Raw genomic sequence first — 16202 nt, 5'->3', positions numbered from 1 at the left:
TTTACACGTTTAATCTCTTTATGGCCTATGGAGCTCTTTTCATGTCTATTACTTCAGTCTCCCAGTAACCCCGTGGGGATAATGGTACAAGAATTATCGTCAAATTGTAGTAGCTATAGTTATTTTTAATGCTTTTTTTCCCTTTAACCTTTGTGTTATAATTGTTTAATATCCTATTCTGAAATATAGTTCTCATAGAGTTCTTTCATTTTTTTTAATTCTTAGTTCTCTTCTTCCACTTGAATCATTTCTAAATTTCTGTCTTTGAGCTCATTAATTCTGCCTTCCATATGGACTGCTCTATTTCCAGTGCTCTCTAATGCATTTTTCATCTCCTTTATTGAGTTCTTCAGTTCCAGAATTTCTACTTGGTTCTTTTTTATAGTTTCAGTTTGTTTAGTAAAGTACTTCTTTTGTTCATTAATTTTATTCCTGAGCTCATTGAGCTGCCTTTCTGAGTTTTCTTGTATGTCATTGAATTTCTTCATTACTGCAATCTTGAATTCTCTGTCATTTAAATCAGTCTTCCCTGACTTTGAGATTGTTCATTTGAGATAGTGGATTACGTTCTTGTTTAGGTACCATTTTGAGTATAGCAATTCAGCAGGTTGATAACTATGTCTTTTGTTTTCCAGTAGAGGGCGCTATAGAGCAAGTTTGTGTTTCCTGCTATTTGTGCCTCAGGGTGGTGATCACCGGGGGTTGCTCTTGTCATGGAAATTGACTCTTGGGTGACCGGGTGGTAGGTGTCCCCACTCTGTCAGAGTCACCTGTGTACAGAGTCACCTGTGTCCCGTCACCACCACCATGGTGGGGGGATGTGGCCGGTGGTTCTTAAGCCTGCAGCACTGCCTCCTTGTTATTAATGGCCCTGTGGCTGCCAGCACCTGCAGTGCTGCTACCGGCTTCTGCAGCAGCGGTGGGGGAGGCAGCCGGGTTCTCGAGCACCGGCACTACTTGTGCCCATCGTACCCTCCAGTGGGCTGCAGTGTGGGGGCTGCACACCGACTCCTCTACCACTACCATGTTAGCTGGGGCCTCGGCAGCCACCAGACTGCACCCACACATACCATCCCTGTCCTTCGCCATCCCACCCCCGCCCTGCCTTCCATGTACTGAAGCTTGGATCTCGCAGGTGTTACAGACAACTCCATGATGCTGATGCCAACTGCAAGTGTAAATTGATAGAACCTCTTCGAAAAATGGTTTGACAGTTCCTTTTGGAACTCAGTGCACACCTGCCTCCTAACCCACTTCTGGTATATGCCCAAGAGAAATGAGTGTATGTGTCCACTAAAAGACAGGTACGAAAATATTCATAAAAGTTTCCTTCATAATAGCCAAACAATAGCTAGAAACTGCACAAATGTCTTATTAACAGAGAATGGATAAGTTATTTGTAATATATCAAAAAATGAAATGTTATATAGCAATCAAAAAGAATTAAATATTTACAAGTGCAATAACATGGATGAATCTCAGAGACATTATGAGAAACAAAAATACACACCCTATGAATCCTTTCCTATGTAGGTGAAGAACAGGTGAAAATAACTGAGGAATAGTCATAAACGTGGTCCTGTCTGGGAGGAGTGTTAGGAGAAGTGTATGAAGTGAAGCTGATCCACACCCCACAGTGGATTTGCAGGAATGTCCACGTTCTGAGCAGAGCAAACACAGGAGTGGAACCATTAGGTAGAAACAGTTGCAACTGGCTGCCCAGAAGGTCTACCTGGCAGTTAAAGAACACTGGATACCTCACGACAGACAGTCGAGTGACATACGGGCCTGTGTCATCTGCACATACATCCAAAACACATTGCATGGACTCTCCTTTTTTAGAGGGCAGTTTAGAAGTCCCTTTTCAAATAGTAAAAATAAATTTTTAAAGGGTCACGTTCCTTGATCCAGCAGTTCTTCTTCTAGGAATATATCCTGTAGAAGTACATGTTCACACAGATACTCAGTACAGAATTAATTGTAATATGATCTTCATTATAAAGAAGGTAATGTCAGTAACTTGTCCAAGGTTATTCAATAGCAGAGTAAAAAGGTAGAATTGGAACCCAGAACCCCTCGGCTCATTTCTTGTACCTAGTACCATGGTCGTCTTCAAGGCAGTCATGACTGTTGCAGGCTGCGTCTAACCAGCAGGTGGCAGCACTGGGTGAGCCGACTTTAGCTGTAGCTAGGACAAAAGTGACAGTCCCAAGAGCTGCAGTCAGAGGAGATACCAGTCATGTGTGACAAAGAGCCCAGAGAACTTACAGAACAGCGATGTGCCCTCCAGAAGACATTCATCCCGTCTCATCTGAATCTTCTCCAGAATTAGAGAACCAATTTATGAGGCCCCGGAGGGTAGAGCTAGAACCAGAGAGGAAATTATAGGAAGAAGATTTCAGTTCATCATGCTTGTGATCAAAAGCATCACAAAATCCTGGTCTGTAGACATGGCTGCTAAATGCAGTTCTACCGTTAACTTATTGTGCAACTTTGGACAAATCATTCGTTGTCCCTGGGCCTCGGTTTTCCCAACTGTAAAATGAGGGGATTGAGTTAGATGCTGTCTTTGGTCTTTTAAGTTCCTTTCGCTGATTCCTTTGGCCACACTTTTTCCATATTCTGGATAGGCATCGGCCTCCCCTAATTCCCACACCCCTAAGTCCCCGCCAAGAACATAGCCAACCAGAGATTTCAAATCATGGGATTCTAAGTCTCATGCCCCCAGAACACCTCTCAGCTACCTGGAGAGAGTAGTGCTTCACTGGAGAGTACTTCAGTATCCCTTAAACATTTTTGATGTAATGTGGTTTCCAGACATCCTTCCCTTTAAAGTGTTTCCCTCTGGCTTGCTTTGTTACTATCCACTAAAGTGCAGCACCCAACACAGAAACACTTAGGCCCAGATCCTTTGGTCTGGACTTACCAGGGCAGGAAGGAACAGCGTCTTATCCCCCCTCGCTCTGGTCACTGTGGGTGTGCTCGCTAATCTTAGGAGTGGTTTGAACCACAGGTCACTGTGCTTCTGCTCATGCACAGATGCCACAAAACCTCCAGCCCTTTTGCTGATGGCCTCCAGCTAACCGCAGAGGGAGAAACACCCCAGCAACCTAAGTATACATTCTCTCTTGCTGTCTTTCTCTCTCTTCAGTGTAGGACAACTCAAACCCGCCTTCCACCTGGCCGAGCCTGAGGAAAAGCTCTTCTGGGTATTTGCTAGCCTCTGGCCTTACTTACCCGCCAGCACAGCAGCATGGAGCAGTAAAGGAGAGCAGTAAATCAGTTCTCATCTTAGTGCCCCCCCAACCATCAGGGTGCCTTCGCCATGTCCCTTTGCATCTCTGAATCTCATCCTGAGCTCACCTTCCTGACCGGCTATACCGTAGACAGTTATCTCCAAGTTCAGATCACAAAACCAACCTAGAGCCTATAAGCCAAGGGAGATCTGAGGAATCTTCTAGTACCTCTCCTAAAGCAAAGCTCTTTCCATCACGTCACAAACAGCAGGCCGACCACACTCTGCATATGTCCCTCTCCGGGGACGCTCGTGTTTCTCAGCTAACACTTATGGACAGTCTGCTATGTGCAGCAGCTATGTGAGGTGCTTTCACATGCAGGATTTCATCCTCAAAACACACTACAAGGGTACCATCCCACAGCCACTTCACATTCTTCCCCATTTATAGATAAGAAAACTGATGACTAATAAGTTCCGTGACGTTAGGTCATGTGACTCCGACCGAGCAGAAGGGTTAGGGACTCAGAAAAATGGCTCCAGGCCTCCCACGCCTTCCCTGAGCCCTCCTTGCTGAATGTAGTCTTACAGAACTTTGAAATAATTCTCTGTTAAATGTGCAAAGAGCACAGTTAGAGGCCAGGCGGGCCTGGTGTGGAATTCCCTGACTACCTGTAAGCACCGGCGTGTCTGGATTCTGCCTTGGGCTTCTCTGCAGCTTTCCTGCTGGGCCTGGCGTTCCTCCTGGCAGTCAGCTGGTCTATCTTGATTGATTAATAATGAAGATATTAATAACACTGTGCATGTGTGTGGCACATTTTAACTTTCCCAGGTTGTCCTTTTAACTAATAACCCATCTCTGAATGCATTCTAAGTACTGGGCTCGGGGAGGCATAGGAATTCAAAAAGACTCCTAGAAGTTTGGATAAGACATGCATGACACTGTGACATTTGAGTAACCCCATGAGGTCAGTAGAGCCAGGATTATTATCCCCATTTTATAACTGGAGAAACTGAGCCCCAGAGAGGTACAGTGACCACCCTGGGTGACACAGCTGGGAGGCAGGGCCAGGGCCACGACACAAGGAACCTGACTTGCAGCTCAGGACTCTCATTTGAAGGTTTTGACCGCGCAGCATTATCTGTTAAATTCCTGGTTTTTAAACCCTCTCTGTTCTTAGATCATGTTGAAAAGCTAGCTGGCCATGCTTTCCCCTTTTCGTGACCCCACCCCATCTCCCTGTCCTCTGGTAGCCCCAGGGGACACAATATCTTTGCCCCATAGCCGCTCCCTCCAGCTCACTTACCTTTTATTTATTTACACGTATTTCTCTCTCTTTTCCCCTCCAGGTTGTGATCAATTATTCAATCGTGAAAGGGCTGAAGTACAATCAGGCAACACCAACCTTCCACCAGTGGCGAGATGCCCGCCAGGTCTACGGCTTAAACTTCGCGAGTAAAGAAGAGGCGACCACCTTCTGCAATGCCATGCTGTTTGCCCTTAACGTCATGAATTCCCAGGAAGGAGGTAAGTAGGGCCCTGCCTGGGCTGGTGCCAAGCTCCCCGTCGTCCTGCCCGCGCCTCCCACAGCTCTGTCTCTCGGTGCGTCCTTGCCCCGCCACCATGTTGAGCTGACGTTCCGTGGATTCCCACAGAAACTGCAGCCTGACTATAGGATTAAAGGGAGATTAACAGTTTGAAAGAGGAGAGAATGACATTTACAACTTTTGCCATTTGTGAGCTACAGAAGCGATCTGTCCAGGTCTGTTTACACTGGTCGTCCTACTTCTAGAACCTGCATTTCGCAGAGATGGAAGGGAGCAAACAACAGTTTATTCTAGAATTCAATTATTCATATGATTAACAAACGTTTGCTAAATATTTGCTGAGTATAAGAAACTGGTAGGCAGCGTACATTAGAAATGAATACATGAATCCTTCCGCTCAAGGCACTTAGTATTTCAGAGCAGATAAGTTCATAACCTGCCAGTTGTAAGTACTGTGATAAGTGCTCCAATAAGGTGTGAGCAGGAGACTCGGGGAACACAGAAAGGGAAATGGGGCTGCCAAGGGAGGCTTCGACAGGATGGTGACATTTGAAGGGTGAGGAGTTCACAAGGCAGAGGTAGAAGTGGGCCTCCCAGGCACGTACAAGGCCCACTGGCATGAGAGCTCGGCGTGTGCTGGAAAGATTTCACTGCAGCGTTTCTGGGCCCATGGTGCACATAGGAGACAGGTTGGGAATGAAACCGGAAGGTGGTGGGGACTGCACAGTGAAAGACCCCGAAGGCCTGGAAGACTGGGAGGGCTTGACACCTGGCATAGTCTGTGAGCCGGTGCTGGCCAGTTTCTCAGCAGGGCAGTTAAAGCATAGAAGCAAAAATATGTGTGGTTTGTTACGGAAATTTGCAGTGTTGGCTTCAGAGGGAGGACGAGGCTTTCCAGGGCGTGGGTGTCTTGATGCCCCCGGATGTGGCCCTGCACTTGGCTGGAGCTCCTACCTGGTAGAGCCCGCTGGTTAAGAACCGGGCTTGGGGACAGACTGCTGGCCTGAGTCCTGGTTCTTCCACGTTCTGGCTGAGGAACCCTTACACAAGTTACTGCATTTGCTGTGCTTCAGTTTCCTTATCTATAAAACGGGGGCAATACAGGGTTATTTTTACATTTAAATGAGCTAGAAAGTAAGCTGTTTAGCAGACAGCCTGATACATATCAGTCACCCAGTGTTAGTATTGTGGGTATTCATTTCTGTCATCGCTGCTGCTGCAGCCAGCGTTGGGTGGGAAGTGGGGAGACGTGGAGGGAGGTGGCTTTTCAACGTTCACTGGCCTGATATACTGCAGCTCTGGGACCCAATTTAAAGCCTGGGGGATTTTTGTTAGTAAATAAAGAACATGGTTTGAGCATGCTTCCCATAAGTCGTGCACAGAACACTTGCCATGCACTTGCCACCGTGAAATGGCTCCAAGATGTGTGGATTTTCGGCTGTGAACTTGGGGTGTGTGGCAGAGAGGCCGCTCACCCACAGTCGTGTGGAGCGACCAACATCAGCCTGAAACATTGTAGGTACCAAATAAATGTTTATTAAAGTGTCTTTTTTCCACCCAAGAGCCTTGAGCTTCACAGTAAAGCGAGCTGAGTTCACGGTTCTGATCTGAGCCGCCCCGGGATGTGAGAGCACTAAGCTTCACTTTCTCTCTGCATGGGGATAACTGGGCAAGAAAAGGGTTTAGTTGAATCAGGCAGCTAACTTTTTCAAAGCAACCACTTAAATAAAAGCTAGTTACTTTATTAGGTTGGTGCAAAAGTAATTGCAGTTTTGGATCTTGAATTTTAAATCATTATAACTCGACTAAAACATATCTTTATTAATCAAAATAGGAACCATTACAATCAACACATTTATGCCAAGAAATAAGTTTGTTTATTCTTGTAGCATAAAAATCCATGCTTCGGGATTCGACGAGCTCTTGGAAAGCATTTTCTACATCCTGCTGGTTGTGGAAGCATTTTCCCTGCAAAAAGTTGTCGAGATGCTTGAAGAGAAGTGGTAGTCAGTTGGCGAGAGGTCAGGTGAATATGGCAGATGAGGCAAAACTTTGCAACCCACTTTGTTCAACATTTCCTCCCCCCCTTTTTTTTTAAGGGGAACAGGACTTTATTGGGGAACAGTGTGTACTTCCAGGACTTTTTCCAAGTCCAGGACTTTTTGTTGTCCTTTCAATCTTAGTTGTGGAGGGCACAGCTCAGCTCCAGGTCCAGTTGCTGTTGTTAGTTGCAGGGGGCGCAGCCACCATCCCTCGAGGAATTGAACCAGCAACCTTGTGGTTGAGAGGGTGCGCTACAACCTACTGAGCCATCCGGGAGCTCAGCGGCAGCTCAGCTCAAGGTGCCATGTTCAATCTTAGTTGCAGGGGGCACAGCCCACCATCCCTTGTGGGAGTCCAGGAGTCGAACCGGCAAACTTGTGGTTGAGAGCCCGCGCTCCAACCAACTGAGCCATCTGGTGCTGGCCCATATGGGAATCGAACCGGCAGCCTTTGGAGTTAGGAGCACGGAGCTCCAACCACCTGAGCCACCGGGCTGGCCCCTTGTTCAACTTTGGAAGCATTGGTTGTGCAATGTGCACTCAGGCATTGTCATGGAGAAGAATTGGGCCCTTTCTGTTGACCAATGCCGGCTGCAGGCGTTGCAGTTTTCGGTGCATCTCATTGATTTGCTGAGCATACTTCTCAGATGTAATGGTTTCGCCGGGATTCAGAAAGCTGTAGTGGATCAGACCAACAGCAGACCACCAAACAGTGACAATGACCTTTCTTTGGTACAAGTTTGGCTTTGGGAAGCACTTTGGAGCTTCTTCTCAGTTCAACCACTGAGCTGGTCATCACCGGTTGTCATATAAAATCCACTTTTCGTCGCATGTCACAATCCGATCGAGAAATAGTTTGTTGTTGTTGAATTAGAGAAGACGACACTTCAAAACGACGATTTTTTTGATTTTTGGTCAGCTCATGAGGTACCCATTTATCGAGCTTTTTCACCTTTCCAATTTGCTTCAAATGCGAACGACCATAGAATGGTCGACGTTGAGTTCTCCGGCAACTTCTCGTGTAGTTGTAAGAGGATCAGCTTCGATGATTTCTCTCAATTGATCATTGTCAACTTCAGCCACTACTCTCCTCATCTTCAATGCTCTTGTCTCCTTGGCAAAACTTCTTGAACCACCACTGCACTTGTACGTTCCTTAGCAGGTCCTGGGCCAAATGTGTTGTTAACGTTGTGAGTTGTCTCCGCTGCTTTACCACCCATTTTGAACTCGAATAAGAAAATCGTTCAAATTTGCTTTTTGTCTAACATCATTTCCATAGCCTAAAATAAATATGAAATAAACAACAAATAATAAGTCATTAGCAAAAAAACATAAAGCGAGAAATGTGCGTTAAAATGATGTGTAACATAATCACATTTATTTAAGAATGTATTCCAGTATCAAATGGCACATTTCAACAATGCAAAAACCTCAATTACTTTTGTACCAACCTAAGAAATTCTCCATAGAATCGCAAGGAGATCAGTTAATCCACCACATTTTCACATAAGAAACCTGTGACCCATTCTGAGGAAATAACTTATCCTCAGTGTCAGGTAGTCACTCAGAGTGAGTGGAGGTCTTTGTGGGGGTCACCAGCTAGTTTGGGGGGTGTGGTCACAATGTGCGAGTGGCCTGATTTGAAACTCGCAGAAGTCGCAGTTGCCCTGTTAGGGTTTGTTGGCCGTGACCTGACCTGCTTCTGTGGGTGTGACCTTCGGTGGAGTGGATACTCTGGGCCCATGGAGAATTACATTTTTTCATCACCTGAGGCGACACTCCGTGTACAGATCCAGAGATGTGCCTCTGGAGGGGCTTTTACATATGTGAAAGCCAGGACCCCGCATCCTGATGGAAACCACATCCCTCCCACCCCTCCCCTGGACAACCAGGGTGTCAGCGTCTGTGACGACAGCAATTTTGCCTGTGTTTGAACTTCACTGTGAGTGCACTTCATACAGTGTGTGCTTTTGTGCATGATTTCTTTCCCTCGACATTATGTTTGTGGGGTTCCTCCAAAGTCGGTGTCTCCGTCATTGGCTCCTTGTCACGGCACTTGCAACTCCGACCGTGCTTCAGCCGTGAGCCCTGGTGCCGGGTCAGGCAGCATCTCCACCGTCTGCTCAGCCCACTGGCTCCGCACAAGGCCCCTTGCTGCCAGCTAATTGTGATGTTTTCTATGAAATCCCCTCTGTGTCGGAAAATTCTATCCTCCCTCTTTTGGGGGGAGGCAGTTTGCTACAGTGAAAAAGGCATTTGTTTGGGGGCAGCTAGATCTTTATTATATTAGGTCTTTGCTCTGCCATTTGTGGCCTTGGGCTAATAAACCCTGCTTTCTACGGTTGTTATGAACTTGAAATTTGAAATGTTTATAAAGCACTTGGCGTGTGGTGCCTGGTATGTGATAAGAGCACGAATAATACTGGTTCTTCCCCTTTTGGTCTTGTTACATGTCGTTATCTGTAAGCTTCAGTGCCCTTATTTGTAAAATGGGCTCATAAGCCCCACTTACAGAGGTGTGGAGAGGATTCAAGGGCCCCGCGTAGTACGTGGCACCGCGTACGTCTCTCCCTCAAATCCCTCTCCCTCTCGTTCTGCGGTGGCACCTGGGGCTCGCGCCTTCCAGTCATGGGCTGTTCCAAGCAGGTTGGGTCTTGCTGAGCCGTGCCTGCCCCTCCCTCCTCGTGTGCGGGCACACACCAGTGTGGCCTCCTCCAGCGTCTTGCAAGCCTGCCCGACACGAGATCCTGAGATAGAAACCTGAAAGCAACTGTGAGACCATCCCAGCTGCTGAGGACACCGGTGAACAGCCTTCACTGCCCCTCTGCCTGAGGCCCGCCGCAGCCCTGGAGACGAGTCCCCACATAATGTCGCTAGGTCAGGAAGCCACGGCTCAGAGAGGGGCGTGACTTCCCTGTAATGCCACCGCCAGAGAATTAGCAGAAATTCAAACCCAGACTTCACTCATTCATGCAGGCGGCGCAGTCTGCATGCTGACAAGAGGCAGAGGCCACGCTTTGTGTCTGTCTGTGTCCCTTCCTACCGCTCAGCCTAGTGAAGCCACTGTCAAGCCAAGATTCTTAATACTTTAGAGAGAGAATTAGAGAGAAAATGGGCACAACAGAGTAATACTCTGGCTGCCTACGTTCTACAAGGAAGAGACAGGCATTTGACCCATGAAAGATCTGGTTTTCTGACATTGTTCGTTGGTGCCCACAAAATCTGCCTTCTCACAGTAGTGAGTGTGGGATGCTCATTCTTCAATGTCAGACCCAACCTAGGGAACCTAACGCCAATTTAGATGATAGATAGATAGATAGATTAGATAGATTTTTATTCTTTTTTAATCGTCATGGAGGTTGTCGTCTTCAGGTTTCTGGGTGGAGGGCAGGAGTGCAGAGCTGGCTTAGGGTTCTCTTGGGACCCACAAGGCTCTGGGTTCAGAGATTATCTCAGTGGACAGGGAAAATCAAACACGGGGTTATTGGGGCTTTTTCTGTAGAAATTGACATCTGAGGTTGTTTTGGGGGCAAGGAGGTGCTATGCAGTTCTTAATGCCTGGCTGTCTTCTGAACAAAGGGGAAGGAAAGCTAACTCCAGGAAGCCCCCATGGGTGGAGCTGGGGCCCCAGCTCCCTGAGGCCACAGCTCCCTGGGGCAGCAGCTCCCTGAGGCCGCAGCTCCCTGAGGTTGCACCTCCCTGAGGCCACAGCTCCCCGGGGCAGCACCTCCCTGAGGTCGCAACTCCCTGAGGCCACAGCTCCCTGAGGTCGCGCCTCCCTGAGGCCGCAGCTCCCTGAGGTCGCGCCTCCCTGAGGCCGCAGCTCCCTGAGGTCGCACCTCTCTGAGGCCACAGCTCCCTGGGGCTGCAGGCGGAGGTTGCTGGCCCCTGCTGTTCATAGTGTGCGGTTCACAGACAGGCAGCCCAGCTTTTCTGGGTTTCCAGATGTTGCATGACGAGGTGGGTGGCCACTGGCAGTGCTCATGCTTAGGTGGGAGCTCAGACTGGTACTTTTTTGGCTTAGTTGGATGACAAAGGTGATGATTATAGTGATGATAGTATTATCTAGACTTTGTCTTCCAAGCCCAGGCTTTAGTTTCTCACCAGGCTACTTCTCCCATGCACTCCTTCCTTGCCCTTCTTAAAGAAAAGCAGCCTAGTGCCTGAGGGCCCGGCCATGCAGGAAGACCTCATCTGGCTAAGGAAGTGCTTCCTCATGCTCTAAAGTGTTTATAATGTGCTTTTATTTCCAGCAGGTCGTCAGCCATGCTGCTGTTACACTCATTTATTCACATGGGGGCCTGGGATTCAGAAAGTTGACATGTCTGACGAAGCCTTCCGCTGGAACTGAGTCAGAGTTAGGGCTTCCGGTTGGAAATGCAGTGTTTTTCCTACAACTCTGCAGGGCCTCGTAGGCCAGAGAGGGAGCCACCAAGCCAGTGTCCCAGGAGCCCTGCCTGCACCCACAGCTTTTTTCACTTTGTGGGTCGCGGTGTCTTGGGTGGGCCAGTGAGCGTGGGTCATGGCACATTACAGCTGCTTGCGGAAGGACGACCCAGGACGCGGCCTCAGTGTGGCGGGTCTGCAGCATCACGACTCCTGAACCACTGATGTCAGCTCCAGACAGCACTTGCCGAGGCTCCCTCTGCCCACTGTCTTCAGTGGGACCACACCACAGGCTGCATTTGAACACCCCGTGCAGCGCAGGCTCCCTCCCCCTGCGGTGTGTTCTCTTGGCAGGTACCAGTTCACACTTCAGTGGCCTTATAAAGACAACTGCTTCTCTGTGCTTTCATGTGAGTCTGCTTCTGATTCTCTATGTGACCTCAGATGGGCCACTTCTCTGTGGGCCTCAGTTTCCCCATCTCCGAGAGGAGGAAAGTCCTTGTAGCTCAGATGATGGTGGTTCTGTGTGTATTGTGTGGACAGGAGTGAACCTAGTTCACCACTTACGCGTGTTGTCCCCATGCCTGTTGGTAGGAGCAGCTAAAACCCTGTGAGGAAACTTCAGCAGTGGGATGTCCTCTGTACCTTCGGGAGGGTCCCCGCACAGCTGGCGGAGCCTCCCTCCTCGTCCATAATCGCTGGGCGAGGCAGTCCCTGTTTATTATTGAAAAGTAGGGGGGCGGCCGCTTAGCTCAGTTGGTTAGAGCGCAGTGCTCTTAGTAAAAAGAAGGTTGCCGGTTCGATCCCCACATGGGCCACTGTGAGCTGTACCCTCCACAGCTAGATTGAAACAACTACTTGACTTAAAGCTGATGGGTCCTGGAAAAACGCTTAAAATAAATAAAAAGTTTAAAGAAAAATAGAAAATACCTACAAGTAAACAAACAGTACCCCTACTCCTACACCCCACAGGTAACTGCTAGTAACACTTCTCCACCCTTCCAGACTCTTCTGTGTTCGTATATGAGTGAGGAGCTATTCCCCAGAAGTAGCCTACACATGCTGTCTTCTGAGCTGCTCTCCTCACTCGGCGCTGTGGTATGAGTGTGTGTCCGTGTCAGGAAGGCGGATCAGCACACCATGTAAGTGGCCCGACGACTGTACTGAATGCCGTGTAGAGACGGACCGTAGTTTAACCATTCCCCGCTTCTGAACATGTAGGTTGTTCCCATTTTTCATTGTTATATTCGTGTGTATGTTTGTATGTATGCTTCTCATCTTACACGTCTGTCCTTGCACACTTGTCCAGTTATTTCCTGGGCATATTTCTGAGTCAAACAATATAAACAGTTCTTCAGTTTTGACATATCTTCCCCAGATGCCTTCAAGAATGAGGGTACTGGTTTCACTCTGTCCAGCACTTGATGCCAGTCACCCACTGCCTGGCCTTCACCAGGACAAGGCATGAGCTCTTACCAGTCTTAGTAACTCAGGAGAAGGGAAAACGTATCGTTTTGCTCTGCACTTTTCTTTACTGGTAGGGTGAGCACTTTGTGTACATTAATGGTGATAACGTTTCCCCCATTATTTTCAGCAGCAGCTTTCATTCAGTGCCGTACTGTGCAGGAATGCAGCTTTCTTGCACCTTCAGGGACCCCTGCATAATCTCCCACTCCCGAAATCTGTGCGTCCTCTAGTGACCAGGGGGTCTCGGGCTTCCCTTGGCGACAGTTTGGGACTCGGTGATGGATAATGAATATGCCCTCCTCCCTCCTCGAGCCGCTGTAAGGTCATGTCTGCGTGGTCTGCTTGTCCTCCAAGGTCTTTGGCGGCTGAGGCCGGTCGCAGCCCTTTCCATGTGCTGCAGGTGAGCTGCGTCTGCTCAGCAGATAAGAGGCCTTGGTGGCCAGGAGCTGGCAGACCCGGATTCTGGGCCTCGGATTCTTCGTCTGTACGATGGGGTGGAGTGTCTGTCTCCCAGCAGGAGAGCACAAGGAGATGATGGGTGAGGAAGGCTTCAGAGGCGCACAGCACAGATATGAAGGGGCGTGGCCAAGTCCCCTTCCACTAAGGAAGATGCCTCCCCTGCCACAGTGTCTGACATTTTTGGGGAAACTCGTCCCTCCGGGACTTCACTGGAATCAGTGGCGGAGCCTGGCCCGGAAGTCAGGAGTCGGTTCTCAGTCCATCGGCCGCTGCCTCGCACATGGCTTAAGGCGCAGTGTTCTCTCTGCTGGGCGGGAGGTGTCTGGTGACCGTGACAGACAGGCCTGCACAGTGAAGTCTTGTTTGGCATCTCCCACCAGCACATGGAGGTGACAGACTTACTTATCTGAACCAGAACGGAACCCTGTCTTAAACAGCGTTCCCTTTTTGCTCTTTAACCAGTTTTCATATGTGCTAAATTTCTAGGAATGGAATTACCACGTACTTCAAAGGAAACTTGTGCTTTGGTTTGTTTTCTGGTTTAGAAACATTGTCCCTTGTGAGATTTGTTTTCACCCACGCAGCCCCCCATGATCAAATCTGTCTGTAGCATGAGCGTTAACTGGGACGTGTGCAAGCACGTAACTGACGGTCCCCGTGTCGCTGTGTGAGCGGCTGTGACTGCGTACTGCAGGGTATGTTGTACCGCAGATCTCGTCTTACCCTCCTCTAGAGTGCACTTAAGGCATTGCTTTTCCTCATTCACGTATGTACGTTGCCTAATCTATGAATGTCACTTCAAGATAATACAGGAATCAAGAAACGTTCTAAAACGTTTGTAATGAAAAGGGACCATTGAGTCTGGGAGGATGGACTAGAAGTTCTGTAAAAATCGGACTGCTTTTTCCTTCCTGCATCACATCCACTGTCTCAGAGTGTCACTTGGCAGTGCCAGGTGATAGTCCCATGTCTGTGCCCATCGTACAGCTGAGAACACTGACCCCCAGAGGGAGGAAGTCAGGGCTTGGCCCAGACCAGCTACAGACCTGGCCCAGTCTGGAAGAGAAGCTGCGATCAGAACGCTGTTCCTCTTCCCATGCAGAGGCAACGAGGTGGGGTAGAAGCACCATGATGTAGTAGAAAGGACGTGCCTCTCCGGCCGGCTCCTCCGTGGTGTGGAGGAGAACACCTCGGTCCTTTCGTGTGGCCTCCGCCCTCAGCGATTCACCACGTGGTCTCACACCAGGTGTGTGCGTTGCCCGCAGGTCAGGGGCTCACTCAGTCTCACAAGACTGCCCCCGCCCCGCCTACTTCAGACACTAGTCACAAGTCTAGTTGTCACCTGTGCTTCTGACCAACATGCTATAAATCAGAGGTTCCCACGACCCCCTCCTGGGGTTCAGTTAATTTGCTAGAGCTGCTCACAGAACTCAGGAAGACATTGTACTTACTAGATTTCTGGTTTGTTATAGAGGATATAACCTAGGACTCACAAGATGCCCCGGGCTAGGGATGGGGCAAGGGCCGTAGAGCTTCCATGCCCTCCGGGCACACCACTTTCCACACTTGGGACAAACTCCTGCTTCACTGCTTGTAAGCAGTGAGACCCTGAGCGAGTCACTTCATCTGTAAAGGGGATATAATAATACCCCTATTGTTGGAGGGTTACCTTACACTATACCTGTGTAAGACACTTCATACTTGTAGGTGTCCAGTAAATAAAGCCTGTTTCCTTCAGGCTGCCCCCCACCCTGCTCCACTTTTTCTCCCCAGATCCAGTACTCTTCCATTAAACTACTTTAGGTTCTCTGAAAACTTCCCCCATCATTGTGTCATTGTGTCCCATTGTTCTGGGAGAGCAGGGTCCTAGAGGCCCCTGAAGCAGTTAGGATAGGCCCCCAGCTGATAGGATCCAGCCACGTGAGCGGTGGGAGTGAATGTCTGAGAAAATCTTCCTCCTCAGAGCCTCTGCTGGGGTGGCAGAAGGTAGTCAGCCAGATGGGCTGAGGGTGGGAGCGAGGGAAAGGAGCCTCCGGCGTCAGGAACTGTGTACATTCTGCAGATGACAAAACAGACCAGTGAGGGGAGGGACTTGCGCAGGGTCACAGCAAGTCGGGCAGAGCTGAGGCCCACACACTGTCTCCCACCATCCCAGGTGGCCCAGGTTTGAGACCCCCATTCCTCCCAAAGGAAGAATTCTCCATGGGGTCTAGGAAGAAGGCTGAGGGACGAGAAACCCGAGCTCAGGAGGACGTGCGTGAGCTTGCTTTTGTCCATTTTCTGCCCTTTTGGTCCTCTCTCATGACATGTGGCCAGACCTTCCCAGTGGGTAGAACCGCCTGCCCTTACCTGGCAAGCTCACCACTGTGCTTGCCTCAGGAGCCCCAGTATCCTTCAGCTCACTCTCCCACGGCCTCACCTCTCTTCCTGTCAACTCAGGACAGAGTGCGGAGACCCCAGACTAAGACAAAGGGTTCACGTCTCAACTCCTGCGAAGACCACAAGAAACTCTTTCCAAATCAGAAGATCCGGCAACCCCCACTCATTGCGAAGTCATAGACATTCCCAGTAGATCCCTGGGAGTGACAAGGGGAGCTGGCCAAACTTCACACTGTGACTGAGCCTGAATGTGTGTAGAAGAAAAGGCACAGAGAGCCCCCTCCGTGGCATACACCGTGAGTCAGGGCTCAGGGACACCTCCAGTAGGTCCATTGTACCCAGAGCTGGAGGAAGGAGCCTCTTTCCCCAGAACCTTAGGATGTCTCCTGGAGCCCCTGGAGTGGGGAGGGGGTACTGGAATACATGTGTCCCAGTGCCACCTGGGACAGCAGTTGTCCTGCTAGAGCTAGACCATCGCAAGAAGTTCTTCCACAGGGTAGAAGTCAGGAGCTGCCAGCTGTTGCTGATAGGCTGTGTGGCCTTGGGCAGGACTCTTCCTCCAAGCCTCAATTTCCCGTCTGTAAAATGGGTAGTAATTATCTCAAATGCGGCCGTGGGTGTAGAGCACAGCACAGTGCTGAGGGCAGGAGTTCTGAAGACTCGCTGGCCAGAACAAGCCTAACGGG

General features: G+C 49.3%; 1 protein-coding gene across 4 annotated transcripts in view; it reads left to right on the top strand.

The window, feature by feature from the left end:
* Positions 1-16202, top strand: part of EVL (Enah/Vasp-like) — a 141484-nt gene that overhangs the window by 83116 nt on the left and 42166 nt on the right. For all 4 annotated transcript variants that reach the window (XM_033108357.1, XM_033108355.1, XM_033108358.1 and 1 more), the window contains exon 3: positions 4586-4763. In XM_033108357.1, coding sequence (XP_032964248.1) covers positions 4586-4763 — 178 coding nt within the window. The remainder of the gene's footprint in view (positions 1-4585; positions 4764-16202) is intronic.

The sequence above is a fragment of the Rhinolophus ferrumequinum genome, chromosome 6 (assembly GCF_004115265.2).
Source record: "Rhinolophus ferrumequinum isolate MPI-CBG mRhiFer1 chromosome 6, mRhiFer1_v1.p, whole genome shotgun sequence".
Classification (NCBI taxonomy): domain Eukaryota; kingdom Metazoa; phylum Chordata; class Mammalia; order Chiroptera; family Rhinolophidae; genus Rhinolophus; species Rhinolophus ferrumequinum.
This window is presented reverse-complemented; position numbering and strand designations above follow the sequence as displayed.